This window comes from Melospiza melodia, chromosome 7 (assembly GCF_035770615.1).
Source record: "Melospiza melodia melodia isolate bMelMel2 chromosome 7, bMelMel2.pri, whole genome shotgun sequence".
Taxonomy (NCBI): domain Eukaryota; kingdom Metazoa; phylum Chordata; class Aves; order Passeriformes; family Passerellidae; genus Melospiza; species Melospiza melodia.
The window spans coordinates 27,379,043-27,402,148 of record NC_086200.1 but is presented as its reverse complement, the minus strand read 5'-3'; the positions used below and the strand labels follow the sequence as shown (position 1 = coordinate 27,402,148).

At 49.3% G+C, this 23,106-nt stretch overlaps 1 protein-coding gene across 6 annotated transcripts in view; it reads right to left on the bottom strand.

Annotated features, from left to right (window-relative positions):
• Positions 1-961: 961 nt before the first annotated feature.
• Positions 962-23,106, bottom strand: part of DOT1L (DOT1 like histone lysine methyltransferase) — a 94,708-nt gene continuing 72,563 nt past the window's right edge. Inside the window, exons 23-29 of one of the 6 annotated variants that reach the window (XM_063160855.1) lie at positions 22,005-22,131; positions 20,110-20,699; positions 15,955-16,160; positions 14,624-14,688; positions 12,818-13,771; positions 11,076-11,682; positions 962-7,968 (exon numbers count right to left, since the gene is read on the bottom strand). In XM_063160855.1, coding sequence (XP_063016925.1) covers positions 11,111-11,682; positions 12,818-13,771; positions 14,624-14,688; positions 15,955-16,160; positions 20,110-20,699; positions 22,005-22,131 — 2,514 coding nt within the window. In that variant the 3' untranslated portion in view covers positions 962-7,968; positions 11,076-11,110. Of the gene's footprint in view, positions 7,969-10,494; positions 11,683-12,817; positions 13,772-14,623; positions 14,689-15,954; positions 16,161-20,109; positions 20,700-22,004; positions 22,132-23,106 lie in introns of those variants that run through there. The other 5 variants (XM_063160860.1, XM_063160861.1, XM_063160858.1 and 2 more) reach the window with 5 other exon arrangements.

Genomic DNA, 23,106 nt, shown 5'->3' with positions numbered 1-23,106 from the left:
GCCCCTCAATGTCCCTTGATGGCCCCAGAGCTGTCCCAGGCCCTGCTGTCCCTCCCCAGTGCCAGCACAGGATCCCCAAACCCTCAATGGGATCCCCAAACCCCAAAGCTGAAGGTGCTGCCTGGTTCAGGGATCCCTCTGTGCCCCCTCAAAAACCCCAAATCCCTCTGTGCCCCCAAAAACCCCAAATCCCTCTGTGCCCCCAAAAACCCCAAATCCCTCTGTGCCCCCACAAAAACCCCAAATCCCTCTGAGCCCCCTCAAAAACCCCAAATCCCTCTGTGCCCCCACAAAAACCCCAAATCCCTCTGAGCCCCCTCAAAAACCCCAAATCCCTCTGAGCCCCCACAAACCCCAAATCCCTCTGTGCCCCCTCAAAAACCCCAAATCCCTCTGTGCCCCCTCAAAAACCCCAAATCCCTCTGTGCCCCCAAAACCCCAAATCCCTCTGTGCCCCAAAAACCCCAAATCCCTCTGTGCTCCCACAAAACCCCAAATCCCTCTGTGCCCCCCATAATACCCCAAATCCCTCTGTGCCCCCCCATAAAACCCCAAATCCCTCTGTGCCCCCACAAACCCCAAATCCCTCTGTGCCCCCATAAAACCCCAAATCCCTCTGTGCCCCCACAAACCCCAAATCCCTCTGAGCCCCCACAAACCCCAAATCCCTCTGAGCCCCCTCAAAAACCCCAAATCCCTCTGTGCCCCCACAAACCCCAAATCCCTCTGTGCCCCCATAAAACCCCAAATCCCTCTGTGCTCCCATAAAACCCCAAATCCCTCTGTGCCCCCCATAAAACCCCAAATCCCTGAGCCCCCACAAACCCCAAATCCCTCTGTGCCCCCAAAAACCCCAAATCCCTCTGTGCCCCCACAAACCCCAAATCCCTCTGTGCCCCCTCAAAAACCCCAAATCCCATTTCCCTCCTGACTCTCTGAGGCAGTGAAAGTCCACACGAGCTCGGTGTATTAAAATACAGACACTTTAATATAAAGACAAAACTTCAAAGCATCATTTCAATTACAAATCAAGGGAGACACAAGAAATTAAGTGGAGGGAGGGGAGCAAAAACTAACTCTTACATTGTGGAGAATTAGAAAGGCTGGGTGGAAATATATATATTATACATACATATATACACACCAGAATTCACACTACTGCTAGGCAGGAATGAAAGGAATGACAGAACAACTTACCAGTATAAAAAAAAAATAAATTCCAAAAACAAACCAACCAAAAAAAAAAAAAAAAAAAAACCCAAAAAAAAAAGATAAATTAGGGGAAGTTTGAATTTTAAATAATTCAGTTTAATAGGCTAAACTATATAAACTAATTCCTATTCACTAGGAAACATCCCATATCACTGTCCTAAGAAAATGGGTTTTTCTAAAAATCCATTGAAAAATGGATTTTTATTAGTAGTTAAAAGTTTACTAATCAATTCCTGAGCAACAGCAACCTCATCATCTACTGCTTTCCCCATCCAAGTCCCACTCAGCGAGGGCAGGCTCTCACTCCTAAGAAGTTTAAGTAGAACAGAGACCTAAAAAGTTGGGTTTTAATTGGAAATCGATCACTTCAAAGATTAATAGGTTAAAAAGCCAAGCAGGATGGATCAACCCATTCCACCTTTTCCTCAATAACTCCAGAGACAAAACCTTTTTAAAAATATTATTTGACTGCACCAGAAAAGCAACCAGATGTACCTTGAGAAAGCCAAAGGATCACAAACCTGAGAACTTCAGGGTTAGCATCGTCAAACTTGGAATTTTCAGATGAGAGTTTGTTTTTACACCATAAAGAACTCAAGGAACCTCTTCAGGAAGAGGATCCCAAACAGTAAAAACACTGGAGAATTATTTCCCAATTTTTTTTTTTTTTTGTCTTGGGTTTAAACCCTGAAGTTCCCAATAACAGCATCTTTCAATGCAATATTCAGTCTAAATATATATTTATATATTTATAATGTAGAAGGATAAATAAAATATGGCACAACAACATTTTGAAACAGCTTTTAGTGAAAACCTGACCCGCAAATGGAGCGGAAAATGGAAATGGAGCAAAAAAAAAAAAAAAAAAAAAGGAAATAAACCTTTAAAACCAGTAAGATTTCAAATATTCATACACTGACTGCACATCTGTACTCCCAAAACTCCAATTCCTGTGATTTTTCCTCAGTGCTGCAAAGATAGTTCACAAAAACACTGTGAAGTTTCTGCTCCCCAAAAGCTTTTTGGGTTCACAGCCCTGTCCAAGGCCCTCCCCTGCTCCCAGCCCTGAATCCCCTCTGTGCTTTGGGCTCAGGCAAAACAAGAAAATCAGAATTTTCCACGGGAGTTGGGATCATTCCAGGGTGGGGTTATCCAGGACAAAATCCACAGAGACCCCTCAGGTTTCCAGGGCCTGGGGCAGAGGGAGAATTCCAGCACCAAAATCAAAGGGGTCACACAGGATGTGACCAAGCAAAGCCACCTCAGCACCAGTGACAGAACCCCAGAGCTGGGGATGGCAGCTCCAGGGCACAGGGACCCTGAGCCAGGACCTGCAGGTGACCCCAGGGCTCAGGGGGGCAGGAAAGGCCCAGGGAGGGCTGAGCAGGGAGGGGATCCCCATCAACAACAGCCTGAGAGCAGCTCCCAGCACTGGGAGTCCAATCAGGAGGAGCTGGAGCAGGGCAGGGGAGCCAGAGCACCCCTGGGCACAGGGGGCACAGGGGGCACAGGGGGCGCAGATCCCCAATGCCAAAGAGGGCCCTGAAGGGACCCAGAGGAGCTGGAAGCACTGACTGTCCCCTCCTGTCCCCTTCCTGAGCCAGGGCTGGGTGTCCCCAGCAGCTCTGCACTGCTGGGACTGGGACTGTCCCTGGCACCACCCCCTGGCACCACCCTGGCACCTGGACTCTCTTCCAAGTGGAAAAAAATCCATGGTGGCAGATGCTGAACACACAACCCCAGCAAGAACCAAAGCCCAGCAAGAACCAAAGCCCAGAGAGAACCAAAGCCCAGAGAGAACCAAACAAGAGAGAACCAAACCAGGGCTGCCTGCCCATGGCCACAGGAAAGGCCCTGGAAGGGGCAGCCCAGCAGAGCAGGAGGATCCAGGTGCTGGGCTGAGATGGGATCAGTGAGCACAGGCAGTGAATTCACCGTGCTGGGGAGCACCTGAGCTGTGGCACCCAGAGATGGGTGAGGGTGCAGGAGCTGCAGTGAGGCTCTCACCCATCTCCTCCCAGATGTGTCTGAACAGAATCAGAACAGTTTGGGAAGATTGGAAAGCACCAATAAAGTCATTTAAGAAGCCAAAGAAGGCTGAAGTGACCCCAGCAGACGTGTCAGAGGGAAATCTGTCCCCAGGGTGAGGGCAGGGACACAGCCCCAAGCAGCCCTGCAGCAATAATTTGGACAGGTTCCCTGGTGGGATGGAAGAGCTGAGCAGACTGGAAACCTCTCCCCTCCCAGGCTGCAATTGCTCAAATCAACTCCTCAAGGATTAAATTTGACTCAAGAAAGGAGAAAGTGACTCAGCTGAACTGAGTGTGACCCAGAGCTGGGCGAGTTTCACTCTAAGGAGTGACCAGTCCTGGGGATTTGCAATCTCTGGATTCAAGAAGAGATGAGTAAATCCATTCATGAGCAAGGGATGTCACCTTCCTGCCTGGACCTCAGGGACTGATCCCAGACAGACCCTCCAAGCTCAGTTTGATCCCAGCAATGAGGGGAAATTCCATTTCTTGTGCCAGGCTGAGCCCAGAGCCCAGCCAGGAGCAGAGGGAGCACAGAGCCTGCACTGGAAGATGAAGTGCTGCCAACAGCAAGGAAGGTAAAGAGATGGAAGCACAAGAATTTCTGATCTGTGTGGTTGAGGAGACACAGATTCCTGGTGATCAGAAGGAGCTGGAGATGCCAGGAGAGTGAGGATGAGCTGTACTCCCCCAAAGCTGCTTTCCCTCCTCTCTCCCATTGCAGCCACAGCTGCAGGGAGGTGAAGATGCTCCAGACTGATCCTGCAGGGAACAGCCCCGTGTGTGCCAAGCCTGGAGGGGATGGAGGGACAGCTCCACTCCCTTTGTCCCCTGCACCAGCTCAGATCCAGCTCCCCATCCTCAGCAAGGTCTCCCCTCAGCAATTCCAGCTGCTGGGTGTCCCCAGAAGAATTGCTGCTGAATTCCTCATCTGCAGCACATCCCAAATTTAGGTGCAGTGCCCTGGGAGCCCTCCCAGCACTGGGGCTCCCAGGGGACTGGGCCTGGAGAGCCTGAGGTGGCAAAAGCCCAGGAAAGGAAGAGCCCACAGAATTCTTGTTCCTCAAGGCTGACATTCAGCAGCAGGGACAGGTTTTCCTCAGCACAGCACTCAGGAAGTTCCAGTTTTTTGCAGCAGATTTGCTCCAAGATGTGATTTTGCCTCCTGGCGAGTCCTTTGCTGGCAGCAGGGGCCTGGAGGAGCTGGAATTGTGACAGCCCCACAAGGACTGGACCCAGCCCCAGCAGGAGAAATTCTCTTTGTTGGAACTGTTTGGCTTTGATTGCTCCAAAAATCTTCAATTATTGCAAACAGGTTTCAGCTCCTGGCTCGGGGTTGCAGCAGTGGGGTCACAGCTGTGGCCACATGGATCCAGGCAGGTGAGAGCTCTTCCCAAAGTGCAGACAGAGCAGTGAGAGACTGGCCAGGAGCTGGACTTGATGAGCCTCCAGGTCTCTTCCAACTCAGGATGTTCTGTGAGTCCAAGATTTTAAGCAGAGCTTGCCCCAGATCATGGCAAAGCAATGAAAGGTCAGGGAGGGGGAAGACAAAACCAGGAATCTCTTGGCAAGAACATCTCCCAGCTCAGCCAGAGCTCAGGCACCAACCCCAAAGTGCCCCCTGGGCTCCCCTCAGTGCTGAGCAGGGCCCAGCTGGAAGCACAACCTGGGAATCACAGCCAGGAACAGCCACAGGGCAGGGCCTGGGGACACCAGCAGGGCTGGGCAGCTCCAGAACCCCCAGAGTGGGCACAGAGGGCACTGGGGGAGGATGCCAGCACAGGCAGGGGGAAGATGAGGCTCAGCCAGACTGGATCCTTTGCAGGAACTCCAAAGATTCACTCCTGGCTCTGCTCCCCTTCCTGGGTGACATCTGGAGAGTCACAGAGCCAAAGCTCCTGGGGGTGGCAGAGGCTCAGTGCCAGCTGTGCTGAGCTCCAGGGGCTGTGCTGCCATTCCTGAGCCTGCCCTGCGCTGGGTGACAGAGGTGACACTGAGGCACAGCCAGGCTTTGCTTTCCCACAGCAGCCAGCAAAGAGCAGGGGACAAACTCCTCACCCAGGGCTCCAAAGGCTCCTGGAATCACAGAATGGTTCAGGTTGGGAAAGATCTGTCAGATCAGTGAGTCCAGCTGGGAGGGGACAGTGGCCAGGCCACCCTGAGCTCTGACAGCTCTGATGATGTAGAGCACCTCATTCCCAAAGGATCTGTCCCTCCTCAGCAAGCAGGGAGGGTGACACGGGTGACACAGGTGACACAGGCCTGTTGTCCATGGGATCTCTGGGCTGGTTCCTCCTCCAACACAATCCTGGCAGTGCCCTGGGCACTGCCCAAGCCAGGACAGGGGTGGCAGCTGAGTTTTCTTCCAGGATCTCTGTGGTTGGAGGTGAAGGGAAGCACAAGAGCTCCAAAGGACACCAAATCCTGGTCCCTCTGCAGGAAAGGATCTGAAAAGCTTCCACTTCAATTTCCTCCTCTCTCTCTTTCACCAGAGATATAAACCATGGGGGAGAGGGAATTAGGAAATTAATTAAGGCTGCTGCCCCTCCAGCAATCACTCATTTGCAGTCTCCAGGGGCCTCAGCACTCTGCTGGGTGCTGGGGCAGAAGCTGGAGCTGCCCAACTCCCAGCTGCACAACACCTGGGTTACTGTGCTCCTGGATTCCAGGACTTTCACTGTGTTTGGCTCCTACGAGAAGCTACTGATGTTCCTCTCACCCCCTGAGCATTCCTGCCCTTCCCCAGGCTCTCCTCGAGCTGCCAGACCCTCAGCAGGACACAAAGCAGAGACTCCAAAGTGCCCCCAACTCCCAGGGCAGAGGATAAGGAGGCAAAGCCAGAGCCAGAGGCTGCACAGAGGCTGCCATGGAAGACACAGCCAGGAAGCCACAGGACAACTGAACCTGGTCCTAAACCTTCCCTAAGACTGAACCTGGTCCTAAACCTTCCCCAAGAGTGCCCAGGGTGAGGCTCAGAGCTGAACCTGCAGAGGGAGGAGCTGCTGCAGCCCCTGAGCCCCTCCAGCACCCCCAACCCTGCTGGGCACCACGAGAGCCCAGGAGGGCACAGGGACCCCACTGACCCCAAATCCAGAGCCCAGGAGGGCACAGGGACCCCCACTGACCCCAAATCCAGAGCCCAGGAGGGCACAGGGACCCCACTGACCCCAAATCCAGAGCCAGGGGGGCACAGGGACCCCACTGACTCCAAATCCAGAGCCAGGAGGGCACAGGGACCCCACTGACCCCAAATCCAGAGCAGCTCTGTGACCCTGGGGGGCTCCAAGGGGCTCCTGCAGTGCCTGATGCTGCAGTAAGAGACCCACCAGGGATCATTAGAGGGGATTTAAAGCCAGTGCTGCCCCTCTGAGCACCAGGGAAGTGTTTTCCAAAGCCTGAATGTGATTTTTTTTTCCAGCCATTTTGCTGTTGCAATCCCCTTTCTACTGTGATATTGTTAATTGGTGCTTGGCCCGGCCTGAACTCAGACCAGGCTGACTTCTACTTCAATGGATCCTCCTTCTCCTCCTCACTTTGTGCACTTGAATAAATAAGTTTTTTACAGGTTCATTGTGCATTGTACAAACTAAAACCAAAGGAAATAAAGCATAAAAACTCAGAAGTTTTCAGCACAGCTCTATAAAATCAGCCCTTCCTGCACACACGGCACCGGGTCACGACGCAGGGGGACAGGGACAGCACAGGCTCAGCTCAGGGTGTTTTTGTGAACTACCAGTCAAAAACCTACTGAAAAGCAAAGGAACACAAAAGCAAAATGCACCTTGTCAAGTATCAAATCCCTACCAAGGAAACCTGTTGTGCTTGGAAGGAAAGAACAACGAGCTGAGCAAAGTCTGCAGCCTGCAGCAGGACACAAACACAACGTTCAACCTTCCCAGAGCACCAGAACCTGCTCAAACACCAAGGCCAGCCCCAAAAAGCATTACCAGACCAGCTACCAAAATTCACAGTGACCCCAGCACCACTAGATGGCCCAGGGAAGGAGCTGGGATGGGGGCAGGACTTGGATTCCTCCTGCTCCAGCTGTGCCTGCCCAGGCTGCTCCACAGAGCCCTCGTTAGTCACAAACTCAATTAAAACCCACCCAGGTAAAAACGGCCTGGCTCAAATTCCTTCCTCTGTCAGCCCTGCTGCCAACCAAGAGGAGTTTGGGATATGAACACAGGCAGGGGAATAAATAATCTGCAGACCTTTAAAAACTGGGTTTGGCATTGGTCAACCCCCCGAAATCAGCACCAAGGATTCAAACCAGAGGCACAGTTCTGACGGACAAAATAGCACCGAGGAGGCTCTTTTACATCTCTGCTGGTGTGCCAGTCCTTTAGTATTCAGAGAATTTAATAATAATAACTTGTATTTATGAATCTAGGTGAATAAAATAAGTCAAAATTGTTTTCACTTTAAAAAAAAGATAAATACTTTATCTAAACTATCAACAATACAAACTGGAGCTTTAAGCATTTCTTTTGCCTTATTTTTTTTTTGCCTTTTTTTCCTTTTTTTTTCCTTTTTTTTTAGTCAGATTCACAGTAAATGTTTGCTCTGTTGTTTAGGTCTTTTTTTTTATGGTTTTTTATTTTGTCCAGTAGTAAGAGTAGAACCCCTGCACAGGCCAGGTGAGCACCTTTCAGTGGAAGCCGAGTGAAGTTGGTCCACGTTGTCCTTGCATAGGTCACATTGGGGTTGAGGTAGAAATCCTAGTTACCTGCACAACAGGAGGAGAGGAAGAGACTCATCTAAATAAAAGGCAAAAATCTGCTGTGTTGTTAGATGTGTCAGTCATTCCTACATTGCTCCAAGACCTCCTCAGATGAAGAAAATCTTGCCCCAATCCCCATTAGAGGAAGGGATGGATGTTCCAAGGGATGTGAGGCCCCTCAAATGCTGAAGTTTTTCAAGCTGTGTTGAACTCTGTCCTATGGGACTGAAATCAAGTGAGGGGAAAAAGAGTAAAAAAGGTATTTTCCCCCTCAGTATTTCACCTTTTTATAGTAAGTTAATCTGCTTTTTTTGTTATTATTGTGGGGGAGGACATGGTTGGAAGGGACCTCAAAGCCCATCCAGTGCCACCCCTGCCGTGGCAGGGACACCTCCCACTGTCCCAGGCTGCTCCCAAGCCCTGCCCAGCCTGGCTTGGGCACTGCCAGGGATCCAGGGGCAGCCACAGCTGCTCTGGGAAATCCATTCCAGGGATGGATTCCACAATTCCTGATTCCCAATCTCCCACCCAGCCCTGCCCTGTGGCAGTGGGAGCCATTCCCTGTGTCTGTCCCTGCAGGCCTTGTCCCCAGTCCCTCTGCAGCTCTCCTGGAGCCCCTTCAGGCCCCAAAAGGGGCTCTGAGGTGTCCCTGGAGCCTTCTCCTGTCCAGGTGAGCACCCCCAGCTCTCCCAGCACAGAAGCAAAGCAGATTATTTCAGTCCCCAATTCCTGGTTCCACATCTGAACCCATTTCTATTCCACTGAAATCAAGGGCAATGCTCAAATCCCTTGGCTTCAAGTCACAGGGCTTGGGATCACAACCACCTCAGGCACCATCAGTTCTGCTCCTGTGCTCCATCACCCACCTTTGACACCCAGATATTTTTCTACCAGTCCCTTTTGTGCTTTGCCTCTTATTTTCAGTATTTTCCAGTGACAGGGACTGTCATACCTGATGGATCCTAGTCCAGCATGGTCTCAGTTCCAGGTAATTCCAATAGAGACCCTCCTCATCATCCCCATCTTCCTCCATCCCCATCCTCTCTCTGTTTGGGGTTTTTTTCCATGCCCACCTCTCTGCTGGCACACAAATCCTTTCCTCAGCCTCCCTTTCCTGCAGGGAAGGACCTGGCAATACTTACGTGCCTCCCAAAAGCCTAACCAGGGGTTTTGTGGTGTCTGAGGAGGAATTTGATGAGGAAAACACTACACACAATGCACAGAGGCTCTCTCAGGTGTGTTGTAATCGAGTTTTATAAAGCAGCAAAGTGTGTTCAACCACGTTTGTAGCTTTGGTACCAGTGGACAGCAACAACATCACAGACCTACAAGGAAAGCAGGGAGCCAGCTCTGGGGCTGGGCACACTTGGATGCACTTGGCAAGCACGAGTTTGGTACAGCAGGATTGCCACAGAGTGTTTGCATTGACCACAGGACCCAGCTCTGTGGTGGTACAGTTTATTCTGGAGACAGTTCAATCAATACCTGCTGCAGGAGAAATGCACACAGCCTCCAGAAGCTCCTCCAGCCTTTGTGGAGAGTGGAGCCCACTGCCCCCTGCACATTCCCTGTGCTCCCAGGGCTTGTGAGCAAAAATAAAACATCTGCTGGGGCTGTTCCTGCTGGCCCTGGCAGCAAGTCCAGCACAGGGAAGTGACAGGGGAGTCACAGCCCCTCTCTGCTGCCTGTGCTTGTGTTTCCAGTGATGCAGGGACACTGACTGCACTGCAGGCCCAGGGAATTTGCTCTCCAAGCAAAGCTGAAGTTTATAACCCAGAGATTGTTGACTTTATGACCATTTAGAGCAGCTGTTGTTGACTGGCAGTTTTTACTGACCACCACATTGTCACACAGAGTCACAAAGAGGCACCTTTGGGCACCTCAGTGCTACAGACAAGGACTGGTTTGGGATAAACAGGCTGTGCAAGAGGGGAGGGGGATCAGATGGGCAACACTCACTTCCAAAAACTGTATAAAATCACATGAAAAATAGACATTTCCTCCTGTGGCTACCTCCAGAAAGAACATTTTCTCTTCCTATGAAGAGACCTCAGCCTGAACATAACCCTGAGCCAGAGCAGAGTTACCCCTGTGAGCACTTTTTGTCGAGAAATCCTGACTCCCAGAACAGAGAGCACCAACACTTCCCATCCTCTGCCACCATCCTCTGATTTGCTGCCCACAGTTTAGAGATTTCAATCGCCACATTTTAGAGATTACAATCCCTATTTTAGATATTTTAATCCCCATTTTAGAGATTCCAATCCCCACATTTTAGAGATTTAAATCCCAACATTTTAGAGATTTCAATCCCCACATTTTAGAGATGTCAATCCCCACATTTTAGAGATTTCAATCCCCACATTTTAGAGATGTCAATCCCCACATTTTAGAGATTTCAATCTCCATTTTAGAGATTTCAATCTTCACATTTTAGAGATGTCAATCCCCACATTTTAGAGATTTCAATCTCCATTTTAGAGATTTCAATCCTCACATTTTAGAGATTCCAATCCCCATTTTAGAGATTTCAATGGTCACATTTTAGAGATTTCAAACCTCCATATTTCAGATATTTCAATCCAGACATTTTAGAGATTTCAATCCTCACATTTTAGAGATTTGAATCCCGCATTTTAGAGATTCCAATCCCCGTTTTAGAGATTTCAATCCCCACATTTTAGAGATTTCAATCCCCATTTTAGAGATTCCAATCTCCACATTTCAGAGATTTCAATCCCCACATTTTAGAGATTCCTCTCCCCATTTCAGAGGTTTCTCTCCCCCATTTCAGAGGTTTCTCTCCCCCATTTTAGGGCTCATTTTCCCCATCCTCTGCCACCAGCTGATTCGCTCCCCACATTTTAGAGATTTCAATCCGCACATTTTGGAGATTTCAATCTGGACATGTTAGAGATTTCAATCTGGACATGTTAGAGATTCCTCTCCCCATTTCAGAGGTTTCTCTCCCCCATTTTAGGGCACATTTTCCCCGTTTCAGACGTTCCTGTTTCACGGAGCCCCGGCCCCGACCTCTCTCTCTCTCTGCAAAGGAAGAAGCGTCAAGTGAGCATCTCGCCCGCAAACTCCTCTGGTTTTGTGTCTGGCCTTACCTTACAAAACAAGAACTGTTAGCTAAGCAAGCTCTTTATCGTGGCTTAACCCCCGAAAGGTGCGAAGCATAAGGAGGCTGCATGCCAAGGGTCACCCACATAGCGGCCGTGCCAGCGGCGTTGGGCTGCGGGAGCACGCGGGGCAGGGGCGGGTGGTGCACGGTAAAGGAGGGGCGGGAGGGTTTGTGCTGGAGAGAAGCCAGTTTGAGAGACAAAGAAGAGTTAGACTGGACAGAGGAAGAGGAGGAGGAGGAGGAGGAGGGCAGGAACGTCTCGCCAGGAGGGATGGAGGGCAGGTTCTGCAGGAGAGCAGGCTCGGAGTTAGAAGCGAGTAAAGGAGGAGGGGGAGGCAAGGACACGTTAGGAGGAGGTGGAGGGGGGTGGAAGACAGATTGCACTGGAGCTCTGTTGAGGTGCTGAGCAGGTCTAGTCTCACTAGATGTTACTAAATTAGAGGAAGAGGGTGGGAAGGATGAGGATGAGGTGCTGGCAACAGCCTGCAGAGGGTTTAAGCTTAGCACGGTGCTGCTAGAGACAGCACTGCTGCTGAAACTGGCTCCAAACTGATGAGGAGAGGAGGCAGAAGGCACCGCATGGTTAAAAATACCTGCAAACAGGAGAGAAAAACTCAGCTTCAACAGATGGCCTTTGTACAGTCTCAAGTGACAAGAGAAACATAACAAAACAAAAAAAGGAAAATAAACAAACAAACAAAAGCAAAATTATAATAAGTCACAGCCCCATACAAAAATGTGCAGCGTGAGAAGGCAGCAAGCAATGAGGAGATAATGGTGCAGGCCAGGAGGTACAAAAGGTTCCACTTACCTTTCCTACTGCCAACCTCTAAAGGCCACGAGGAAAAATGGTCAGACCCAAGAACTGTAACTTCTATACCACACAGGCAGAGTTTTGATGAGATTAGAAGTGATCTTTAGAGTTGCTTATCTGAAGACTCAAAGTGCTGCTCTTCCCTCCCCACCCTCCTGCTCCCCCACTTACAGGGCAGCAGAGGGGAGGTGTAATTCCAGCAAATCTACGTGCTGAGAGATGTGAGAGTTAGGATTTCCCGACATGGTGCCTGAATGATTATGGACAGGTCAGAAAAACTGCCCTAGACACTTAGAGATGGCAGGTCCAGCCTATCTTCTGGTCCTGCCAGCTTGTCCCCGGTGTGGGCCACAGAAGCCAAGCCTGTGCAGAATCCCAGAAGTGCAAGGTGCATATGGAATTGCCCTTCCTGGCCAAGAAATGCTCTTCATGTCCATTCAAGGGCCAGAATGCTACAGAACTCCCAACACCAGCTCCTCTGATGTTCTGCTCCTCCTGGATCATGCTAAATCCATTCAAGGCCTAAACTCAACCTTTACTCAAGTTGACAACTTAGAGATCCTTAACATGGTACCAGGACAAGTCAAATCTGTTACCTGCAGGCAGACCTAAGTTGGTTCCAACACAGCAACATCTGAACAAGCAAACATAATCAATCACAAAGTCTGGGTGTATTGTTTCATTAAGGTGGTACAACAAGCTCATCTAGCAGACAAAGCTCATGAGATTTCACTGTAGGGAACTGAAATCATCCTAGCAATTCCAAGAGAGAGAAAGAGAGAGAGAGAGGAGACTGGTTATGTGGGACAGATCTGCTTGGCATCCTGTAGAAATGAAAGGCTTTCACCCCTGGAGAGGCAGTGTCAGATTTTCCTTTAGGCCCTGTCTTATACCAGAGAAAGAGTTCTGCCTACCTCCAACTGTTCCACCTGTAACCCCAGGAGAGAAGTTCCCCATAGTGTGAGAATTAGTCAGTCTGGTTGCAGCTGATGACACGTGGACCAGACTGGCAGCAGCTGGCATTGAATTAAATAAGGACTGCAATACTGAGGAATTTGTCACCGAGTTGAGGTTTGCTTGCAAGGCCATGGGGCCGAGGGGGAACTGTGATCCAGTGGTCAGAGTGTTGAGGAAGGGATGGTGCGTCGGGACAGACGGCGCTGGGTTCCCTGCTGAGGAAACAGCAGTAGAAAGGCTTTTACCATTCAGAAGGCCACCAGACGAAACAGCAGCAGAAATGAAAAGGTTGTGGCCGTTTTTAAACTCCACGTCTCGGTCCCTTCCCTTGCCGACCTTCCCGTTGTGCTGCACTGAGTTTTTCTCCACAGCCCCCCCGGCTCGGGCGCTCAGCTCGCCCAGCTCCTTGCCCTTCACCCCCGGCCGGCTCAGCTCTTCTCCCTTGGTGCCCAGAGCTTCCAGCTGCCTCTTGTTCAGGAACAGGTTGGTGTCTGACACCCCCAGGTCCTTGCCTCGCTGCGAGGGGAAGCCCAGGGAGCAGTTGGAGCCATCGCCAGCTTTGTGAGGGAGAGCGGCGCCGTCCATGAAGCCGTGCAGGCCCAGCTCGGAGGACAGGCCCCCGTTGTAGCTGAAGCCATTGGGGGGGTTTGTGCCAGGGCTCAGCCCGTCCGAGGGCACTGCCAGGCTCTTCCTGGGGTGTCCTGGCACCTTGGTGTCCATGGGCAGCCCGTCCTCGGAGGGAGGCCTGAAGGCAAACAGGGAGTTCTGGCTCAGAGCTGACACGGCCTGCAAGGGGCTGTCGGTGGTTTTGGTCAGGTTGATGTCAGATATCGGTGAAAAAGTCGATTTCCATTTGCTGCTGTTCATGTTCTCGTTGCTTTGTGCTTGTTTCCTCCCCGATATGCTGCCACCTAAATGGGGCGGGGGGAAGGTTTAGAAATGTCAATAAACAGCATTCACTCAATCTGCCCCTTGAGAATGGGGTTTATAGAATCAGAGAGTCGTTAAGATCATCAAGTTCAATCATCAACCAGCCCCACCACCGTGTCCATCACTAAACCATGTCCCCAGGTGCCTCATCCATTGGTATTCTGAACACTTCCAGGGATGGTGACTCTACCAGTCCCCTGGGTGGCCCCTTCCAATGCCTGACCACCCTTTTAGTGAAGAAATTCTCACAATATCCAATCTAAACCTCTCCTGGCACAGCTTGAGGCCATTTTTCCCTGTCCTGTCCCTTGTTTCGTTGGAGCAGAGCCTCATTCCCTTTGCTGCACCCTCCTGTCAGGGAGTTGTAAGAGAGTGAGGACTCCCTGAGCCTCCTTTTCTCCAGGCTGAGCTCACCCAGCTGCTCCTGGTGATCCAGACCTTTCTCTGGGCAGCATCCACTTTTTAATCCTTCAAAACCCCCCTTTTATCAGTCTTTAATTCAATTTCTGAACCAAAGGCAGAAATATTTCTGAAGTCACCTAAAAATTCAGTTTAACACTCTGGAAAAGTTTGAGAATACTGCTCGCCTTTTCCCCCTATATTTGTGCTACAGATCCCTCCTCAAACCCTGAGTCAATGCAAAAACTTGTCAGATCTTTGCTGACCTTTGACTACAGAAAGAAGTGACCCAAAATCTGTAATTAGCAGCCACTTGGCTTAATGATGATTAAGAATGACACTTGGTCCAGCAGCAGAAACATCCCAGTGACTGTCAGCTTCACCCATCCCAGGCCCAGTCCTTGCCACAAACCATTCCCATTCCTCACACGTACCATTTTCAACAGTCTTCTGTGGAGATTTGCTTTCCAATGATATTGTTGCAATTTTCCTCTCAATTCTAGTGGAAAAATAGAAAGGTTATTGCACCTATAGGAAATCTTCTGTTGCACATTTCCCCTCACAATCTATACTCCTCACGATCAGGTCTTATCAGATGAGAGAGTGTAAAATACAACTCAGTCCCACAGTTTTGTGTTACTAAAGGAATTTATAAGCATCCAAAAACCCAACACAAACTTGAGGCAGGAGCTATTACAGAATTACTGCTCTTTGACAGGATTAGTGCATGTTCAGAGAACTTTGTTGTTGTGTTTCAAAACAAGAAGTAGAACCACTTTACTGTAGTGGTTGTTTTCCACAGAACCATAGGATGGTTTGGGTTGGGAGGGACCTTAAAGTTCATCCAGTGCCACCCCTGCCATGGCAGGGACACCTTGCACTGTCCCAGGCTGCTCCCAGCCCTGCCCAGCCTGGCCTTGGGCACTGCCAGGGATCCAGGGGCAGCCCCAGCTGCTCTGGGCACCCTGTGCCAGGGCCCTCCTGGGCTCCTGTCATGCCAAGGCTGAGCCCCCTCCTGATTCCTGATGAATTGAGGGGAGGAGAGGGGCAAACCAGGCAGGTTTGGGGCTGCCAGCAGCACCTTCCTGGATAAGCAGAGCAAACAGAAATCCCACAGCTGCCAGAATGGGAAAATGAGCTGGGAAATCCTGGCCCCACTGGTTGAGGGAATAAATCCCAGAATATCTTGAGTTGGAAGGGACCCACAGGGATCATTGATCCCAGCCCCTGTCCCTGCCCAGCCACCCCAACAGCCCCACCCTGAGCAGCCCTGGGAGCTCCTGCAGCTCTGGCAGCCTTGGCACCATTCCCTGGGCAGCCTGGGCAGTGCCCAGCAGCCTCGGGGGGCAGAACCTTGCCCTGAGCTCCATGCCAAGGCCTGGCACAGCTGCAGCCCTTGCTGGGCTCCTGTCCCTGTGCCAGAGCAGAGCTCAGCCCCTGCCCCTGTGGCTGCCCTGGGGAGGAGCTGCAGCCCCCGAGGAGCCTCCCCTCAGTCTCCTCCATCTCTCAGTCATTTCTCCAGCAGTTATCTCCAAGGCCAGACCCTGCCAGCTTTGCAAACACAGCAGCAGCAACAGCAGCTTCCCACATTCTACTGCCTGAATACCTCCCCTGTTCACAGCTTCAGCCACATAAGAGGTTTGGCATAATGGGATGGGCCTTTAAGCAAGGAGAACAAAGAGGCTTTAAACACACCCCTGCTGCTGAGAGCAGCGTTATCAGCCCTGAGAGAAACCTTATCCTGAAACTGTGCCTGTGCATTCACCTGCTGCTATTGTGCTCATCCTCAGAGCCCTGCTCGTCATCCGATGTCAGGGGGGAGTAATGGACACCGTTGCTCTGAACCAGGGGCTTCTCTTTTTTCAGCACTGGGGGCTGGTCATTGTCCTGGTAAGGAACAGGAGAGTTCTTCAGGGAGTTTTCAGGAGAGGAAATGGCTGTTATTTCTAAGGGCTGGTTAATGTTATTGACCTGGGTGAAAAGGAAAGAAAGCAGTTACACATGAGAGTATACTTGGAAAGGCATCTTATAAAGATTTAAATGCAGGTTTAACTTGCTCTGGGACATCCAACAGATGCTGGTTTAGCACTGCTGCTGCTGGCTTCCACCTCCTCCTTTTTTTAAGGTGAAAGCTTAAATGTAACTTGGAAAAATAGCTAATTTTCATTCTTAGATTTCATGTTTGACATCAGAAATGACGACCTGGGATAAACCTTTCCTTCTCAAACTCCACTGCAGGATCACATGCACACAACTCTCTAGCTGGCTTCATTAGCAAGAATGCCATATGCTTCTGGCACTCCTCTGCTGTTTAGTCAATCTTAGCTTAAACTATTTTCAAAATATTGAATCTACAGCCTCAAAAATCAACTTCACTGCAAAAACAAGCTCTTTGTCATGAGGGAAGAGATTATTTTTAATTTTTAATGCTCTGACAGCAAAGAGCTCTTTGAAGACGTTCTGCTTATACACAAACTGTTCCCCAACTTAGTGAAAACAAGAGGCAGGAATTGCTGCAAGGAGCCTTCATGGCAATTCCAGCTCCAGCCTGGGAGCCTGGAGCTTATCTCTTGTGGAATCATCTGATTCCTTCCCCCTCAGGGAAACCCAGAGCCTTGCCTTGGAGAGATTTACCATAGTCTTACCATAGAGTTTACCCCACCTGGGTGGACAGAAAACACTTCCCTATGGAATCTTGCCCAACACTGATCCATGCCAGCTCCTTCCCCCACAAGTCTCAACTTTCTTTAGTTTCTTCTTTCCCTGTTTCCTCCTTGGTTGTGGTACCCCTGGTGGCCAGCCCCATCTTCCCTGAAAGCCAGAGCCCTTTGTGCCACCCCTGTGCCTTCCCTACCAAACCTTGTGCACAGAACATTGTCTTTGTTTTTTGTCTCTGGTTCCCCTTCAGTGCTCTGAAATAAACCTTGCTGGAACTGACCATATGTTAGAGATACATATTATAATATTGGCTTTTCACTGATATTAAAATGAATTTTATACGCGTGGTGTTAAAGTAAAATGAATTTTATATGTGTGATGTTATCTTTGTTATAAAGATATAGTTTTTGTTTCTGGTATTAATTAAGCTTAGACATCGTAGTTAAATAGCTGATATCAGTGTGCTTGTGTTTAAATGCCTGCTTGGATGGGATAACATCCAATGAACACAGCATCAGGACACCTGTACAGTTCTGCCAGTTATCAGCATCTGCTGTCTGAAAAAGTGTGGACCAAGGCCCAAAAATTGAAAGTGATATAAGAAAAGGAACCAAAATCACAGCCAAGAAACATGCATGCTCTAAAAAGGCAGAGCCAAGGAGGGGCCATGTAAAATAGTTCCTGGAATATGTAAACTAGTTATTGATATGCATATGAGTCTATGGATATGCAACAGGCTGGTGTAAGAAAAAGGGTATTTAAGGGGTATCCCTAAAGGCTGAGTGCCAAGATGCACCTGGCTGTAACAACCTTTGCTCCATGGTCCTTGTCTCCCATTGTCCTTTATTAAACTTAAACTTTCACAGCAGAGTGAAGGTGTTTTTCACAGCTGAAAACCCTGCCTTTATTAAACTCCTTAAATTTTCACAGGAGAATGAAGGTGTTTTTCACAGCACACAAAAGGCCCTTCTGCCTCTCTTTGCTGAGCTTGATGTGTGTGTACTTGCCTGCCTTGCCTAAATGTTCACCCACACAGCTTTTCCATGGGAGATGCTCACTGGGGAACTATAGGAATGTGCCCTCTGTTGACAGAGAGACCAAACTCTCATTTGTCCCCTTAAAAAGGAAAAAAGCCCAGAAATTTCTCTCCTCTATTAGGTAAAAACACATCTTATAGGACTTGGGAGATTTCACCTCAAACTTAAGGATAGCTAAATGGACAGAAGCCAAAAAAGGCCCACCTGAGCAATTTACCAGAAAAAAAGAGAACAAAGAAATAATGGCATTTGTGGAGTGCTTTACCAAGGGCAAAGTGCCTCTTGCACCTGGCTGGGTTTTAATCTGTAAAGAGTTTTGTTATTTTGCCTTTTATTAAAACCTTTTTGTTTCCAACACTACCATAGAAGCCATCCTGCTGATTTTATGCCTTCTAAAGTAACTGAGCTCTCTTGGATGTGAAATAAATCTCCAAGAGCTTATGAGACTCGAGGAGACTCACATTTCAGGGAACAGGTAACAGCCACCACCCTCTAAACACTTGTTTTTTCCAACACTACCATGGAAGACATCCTACTGATTTGATGCCTTCTAAGGTAGCTGAGCTATCTTGAATGGTAAACAGATCTCCAAGAGCTTATGAAACTTGAGGAGATATTTCAGGGATATCCCATATTAGAGGGAACAGATAACAGCAACCACCCTCTAAACCAACACTTTTTGTTTCCAGCGCTACCACAAATCCTGTTGATTTTATGCCTTCTAAGGTAGCTGAGCTGTCTTGGGTGTGATATAGATCTCCAAGAGCTTATGAGACTTGAGGAAACCCTTATTTCAGGGAACAGGTAGCAGCCACCACCCTCTAAACACTGTTTCCAACACTACCACAAACCCTGTTGATTTTATTCCCTCTAAGGTAGCTGTGCTATGTTGAATGTCAAACAGATCTCCAAGAGCTTATGAGACCTGGCTCAAGGAGATATTTCAGGGAACAGGTAACAGCAACCGCCCTCTAAACCAACAATTTTTGTTTCCAGCACTACCACAGAAGCCATCCTACTGATTTCATGCCTTCCAAGGTAGCTGAGCTGTCTTGGGTATGAAATAAATCTCCAAGAGCTTATGAGACCTGGCTCAAGGACACCCCTATTTCAAGGAAGAGGTAACAGCAACCACCCTCTAAACTAACACTTTTTGTTTCCAACTCTACCACAAATCCTGTTGATTTTATGCCTTCTAAGGTAGCTGAGCTATGTTGAATGTTAAACAGATCTCCAAGAGCTTATGAGACCTGGCTCAAGGAGATATTTCAGGGATATCCCATATTTCAGAGAACAGGTAACAGCCACCAACCTCTAAACACTTTTGTTTCCAACACTACCACAAATCTTGTTGAATTTATGCCTTCTAAGGTAGCTGAGCTATATTGAGTGTGAAATAGATCTCCAAAACCTAATGAGACTCAAGGAGACCCATATTTTGGGAACAGGTAACAGCAACCACCCTCTAAACCAACACTACCACAGAAGCCATCCTGTTCATTTTATACCTTCTAAGGTAGCTGAGCTATCTTGGGTCTGAAATAAATCTCCAAGAGCTCATGAAATCTGGCTTGAGAAGACCCCTATTTCAAGGAACAGGTAACAGCAACCACCCTCTAAATCAAACACTTTTTCTTTCCAACACTACCACAAATCCTGTTGATTTTATTCCTTCTAAGGTAGCTGAGCTACCTTGATCTCCAAGAGCTGATGAGACTCGAGGAGACCCATTCTTTAAGGGAACAGATAACAACCACCACCCTCTAAACACCTTTTGTTTCCAACCCTACCACAAAAGCCATCCTGCTGATTTTATGACTTCTAAGGTAGCTGAGATATCTTGATCTCCAAGAGTTTATGAGACTCGAGGAGACCCCTATTTCAGGGAACAGCCATCACCCTCTAAACCAACACTTTTTGTTTCCAACACTACCATAAAAGCCTGTTGATTTTATGCCTTCTAAGGAGGCTGAGCTACCTTGATTTTCAAGAGTTTATGAGACTCAAGGAGACCCCTATTTCAGGGAACAGCCATCACCCTCTAAACCAACACTTTTTGTTTCCAACACTACCATAAAAGCCTGTTGATTTTATGCCTTCTAAGGAGGCTGAGCTACCTTGATCTCCAAGAGTTTATGAGACTCAAGGACACCCCTATTTCAGGGAACAGGTAACAGCCACCCCCCACTCCCAGAGCTGTCCCAGAGCCCATCTGGTGCCCTTACCATGGAGTTGATGTTGAGGGGTGACCCCGAGGGCTGTGTGAAGAGCCCGGCCAGCGAGGGCAGCGCTTTGCGTTTCGGGGAGACGGCGCCGTTGCCGCTGGCGCTGCCCGGGTTCGATCTCTTCCGCCGGCCCCGCTTCTTCCCGTCCTGCCCGTGGGCCTGGCAGCTGCCTGCCACGGGGCTGTGCTTGCTGCAAGGGGATTGTTTTACATGTCCTGTATTAGGAGAGATTGTAAAGATGATTCTCCTCTTGGCCTCGTTCTCGGCATCTGAAAAGGCTGCATCACACTGCGGGTCCCCCTTTGTTGCTTCGGCAAAGATCTTCTGAGCCTCTGCACTCTGCAGTCCCCCTGCCAGGCTCTGGGCCGGGCCACCTAAGCGGGGGCTCGAGTGCTGCTGAGCAGGGGAGTTCTGCCCAGAGTTCCTCATCATTAGCAAAGGATGTTGTGGAGTGGAACTCCGAGACCCTACAGAGTTAAAGAGACTCCCAGAGTCGTCCAGAGCTGCCTGATCAACACTATGGTTAAGATGGGCTGGGCTGTTTGTAAGATTTCCATTGACTGCCACGGAGCCAGAAGAGTAAGAAAAACCTGTTGAGAGGGAAAGTATAGATCATTGCTGGGGCTGAGCAAGAGAGGTCACTGAGAACAGGGCTGGGAGGGCCAGGAGGGATTCCAGCTCTGCCTGGAGGACAGCCAGTGGCCCTGGATTCCATGGAAAACACAGGGCTGCTTTTCCACATGGCTCTTTGGGTGCTGAGGTGCCAGCTGGGGGTTAGGGACTTCCACTGCTCTCTTGCCAGTTCAGGAAAATTCACCTGCTATATGGAGGTACCCACAGAACACGGGCTCCTCCCAGTTTTATATGGAATTCAAGTTACAGCTTTATTTGAACTATTACACCTCTTTAATCAGGGCTCCTCTACTCTCAACTCCTGCCTTTCATCAAGGAAATGGATGGCCAGACTCAGTCCTTGCCTTCCCCAAAAAGAAAAGGACTTTGCCACCCACACAGCCCACCTCCACCAAATTCAGCGAAAGCCTGGGACTTAGGGAGTGACAGGGGACCTTCAAGGACATAGTGGCAGAAAAATCCCACAAGGGAGGAATCTTGTGACAGGAATTCAGAATTTGTCACAGGGTATCATAAATGGGTTTAGGGTTCTAGGATGGCCTGGGCTCTCTAAATGAAAAGGGCAGAAGGGAACAACATGGTTTACAACAAGGTTTTTTAAATACTTCATTTGCTTTATAGATAAAAGCAGCCAAGCCCTTTGCAAAACAAATACTGAAACAACCCAAGCCCCTCAGGATGGTAAACACTGAGAACAAAAGCACTCTTTGGTGAGGGATCAGCTGTAGAACCTACTTTTCCTGGCCCACAACATTCCCAGGGTAGCTAAAGACCATGATTTCCATGGATGAGGGAGTCAGAAGCAATGTCTGCACCTAAAGGGATCCCCATCCTCTCCCATTTGAGCTTCTCCCACCCAGGTTGTTGTGCCTTTACAGCTGCTCACGAGGCACCTCCATAACCTCATTCTGCTATTTAAAGACCGTGTAAAATAAAACGTTTATAGCCAGATCAGCTCAGGACACAGCTGTGTCACCAGCTGCAGACACTCTGCAGGTTTGCCATACTATAAATCAGTGGGAATCTTTGGATCCCCACAGAACTCACAGAAGCAATTATTTATTTACAGGTAAAGGCACATCAATCCAACCCTTTATGCCAGATGCACATCAGAGCATCATCCATGACTTTCTGGTCCCACCCAGAGCTATCCAGCACTCCAGGGCCTGCAGCACCTGGCAAGAAGTGCTTGGGAAACTCATCTGGGTGTGTTTGGGTGCTGCCCCAAGGCAGGAGCAGCTGAGCACAGGTGAGGCTGTTACCTGAGGTAGCCAAAGCCAGAGGCTTGTTTCCAGCAGCATTGCTTATGCCATTATGAGAACTAGCACCAATCTGCTTTTCAAGTGTTGATGAGTCTCTGCTCTGGTGAACTGGGCTGGGTGTGCTTCTCTGGGGAGAGAAAAGGGCATTTCAGGAAACAGCAGCAGAAATCCCCAAATTCACATGCATTAGTACATCTGCCTGGGAAGGGGCCCTGCTTCCTGTGTGCCCCAGATTCAGCTTGTTTTGAGAAAAGCATGGATCAGCAGGTTATAGCCCCAAATGAGTGATTAATTAAGCTGCAGTAGTATCTCACACAGAGCAGGCACCATGCAGAGAGGGAGGCTCCTCATCACAGGATATTCACACTCAGGAGAGCTCTGCAGGAGCAGGAATGGCTCAGCACCAGCACAGAGGGCACTGTGGTTGTATCATGTCCTCAGTCCTGTGCTCACAAAGCTCCCAAAACAACCCCAAAGGGAACATGAGGTGCATCAGGCCATGTTCTTTGGGACATTCTCTGAGGAAACACCTGTGAAATGGCAGCCTGGGAGGTGACAAACAGGGAGGTGCCACCCAGGGCTGGCACTGCCCTAAGGACACCCAGAGCTGAGCAGGCTCTGGTTCTGCTAAAGCCAGAAGTCTTCAGCTGGAAAAATGCAATGGGTTCAATACTGTGAAGCAGCTCCAGCTTTCCCAAAATGGGAGAGAAAGACAAGTCATGGATGGATTCTAACTCAGAGCTCTCAGCAAAAGCAGCAAATGCTTCTCAGCTCTCTGCTGCAGCACTTCTGTGACAAATGGTGTCACAAACTGGACCAGGCCTTTTTGAACTCCTCCTCCACTCAGAGAGGCAGGGACTTGTCACATCTCCAAAAGAGATGACCCAAGAGGCTTTCTGCTAGAGAGCAGTGAGGGATCCCAGCCCCAAGGGGCTGTTCAAGCTCACCCTGCACATGTGAGGAGAATAGGCAGCTTTGAGGTGACTGAGACAGAATTCTCCCTCATATTCCTGCAGAAAGCAGGGCTAAGAACTAATTGACACATGCAATTCTCTGCCACAAACTCTCAGGCTTTTCACCCAGACACACACTCCAGACCAGG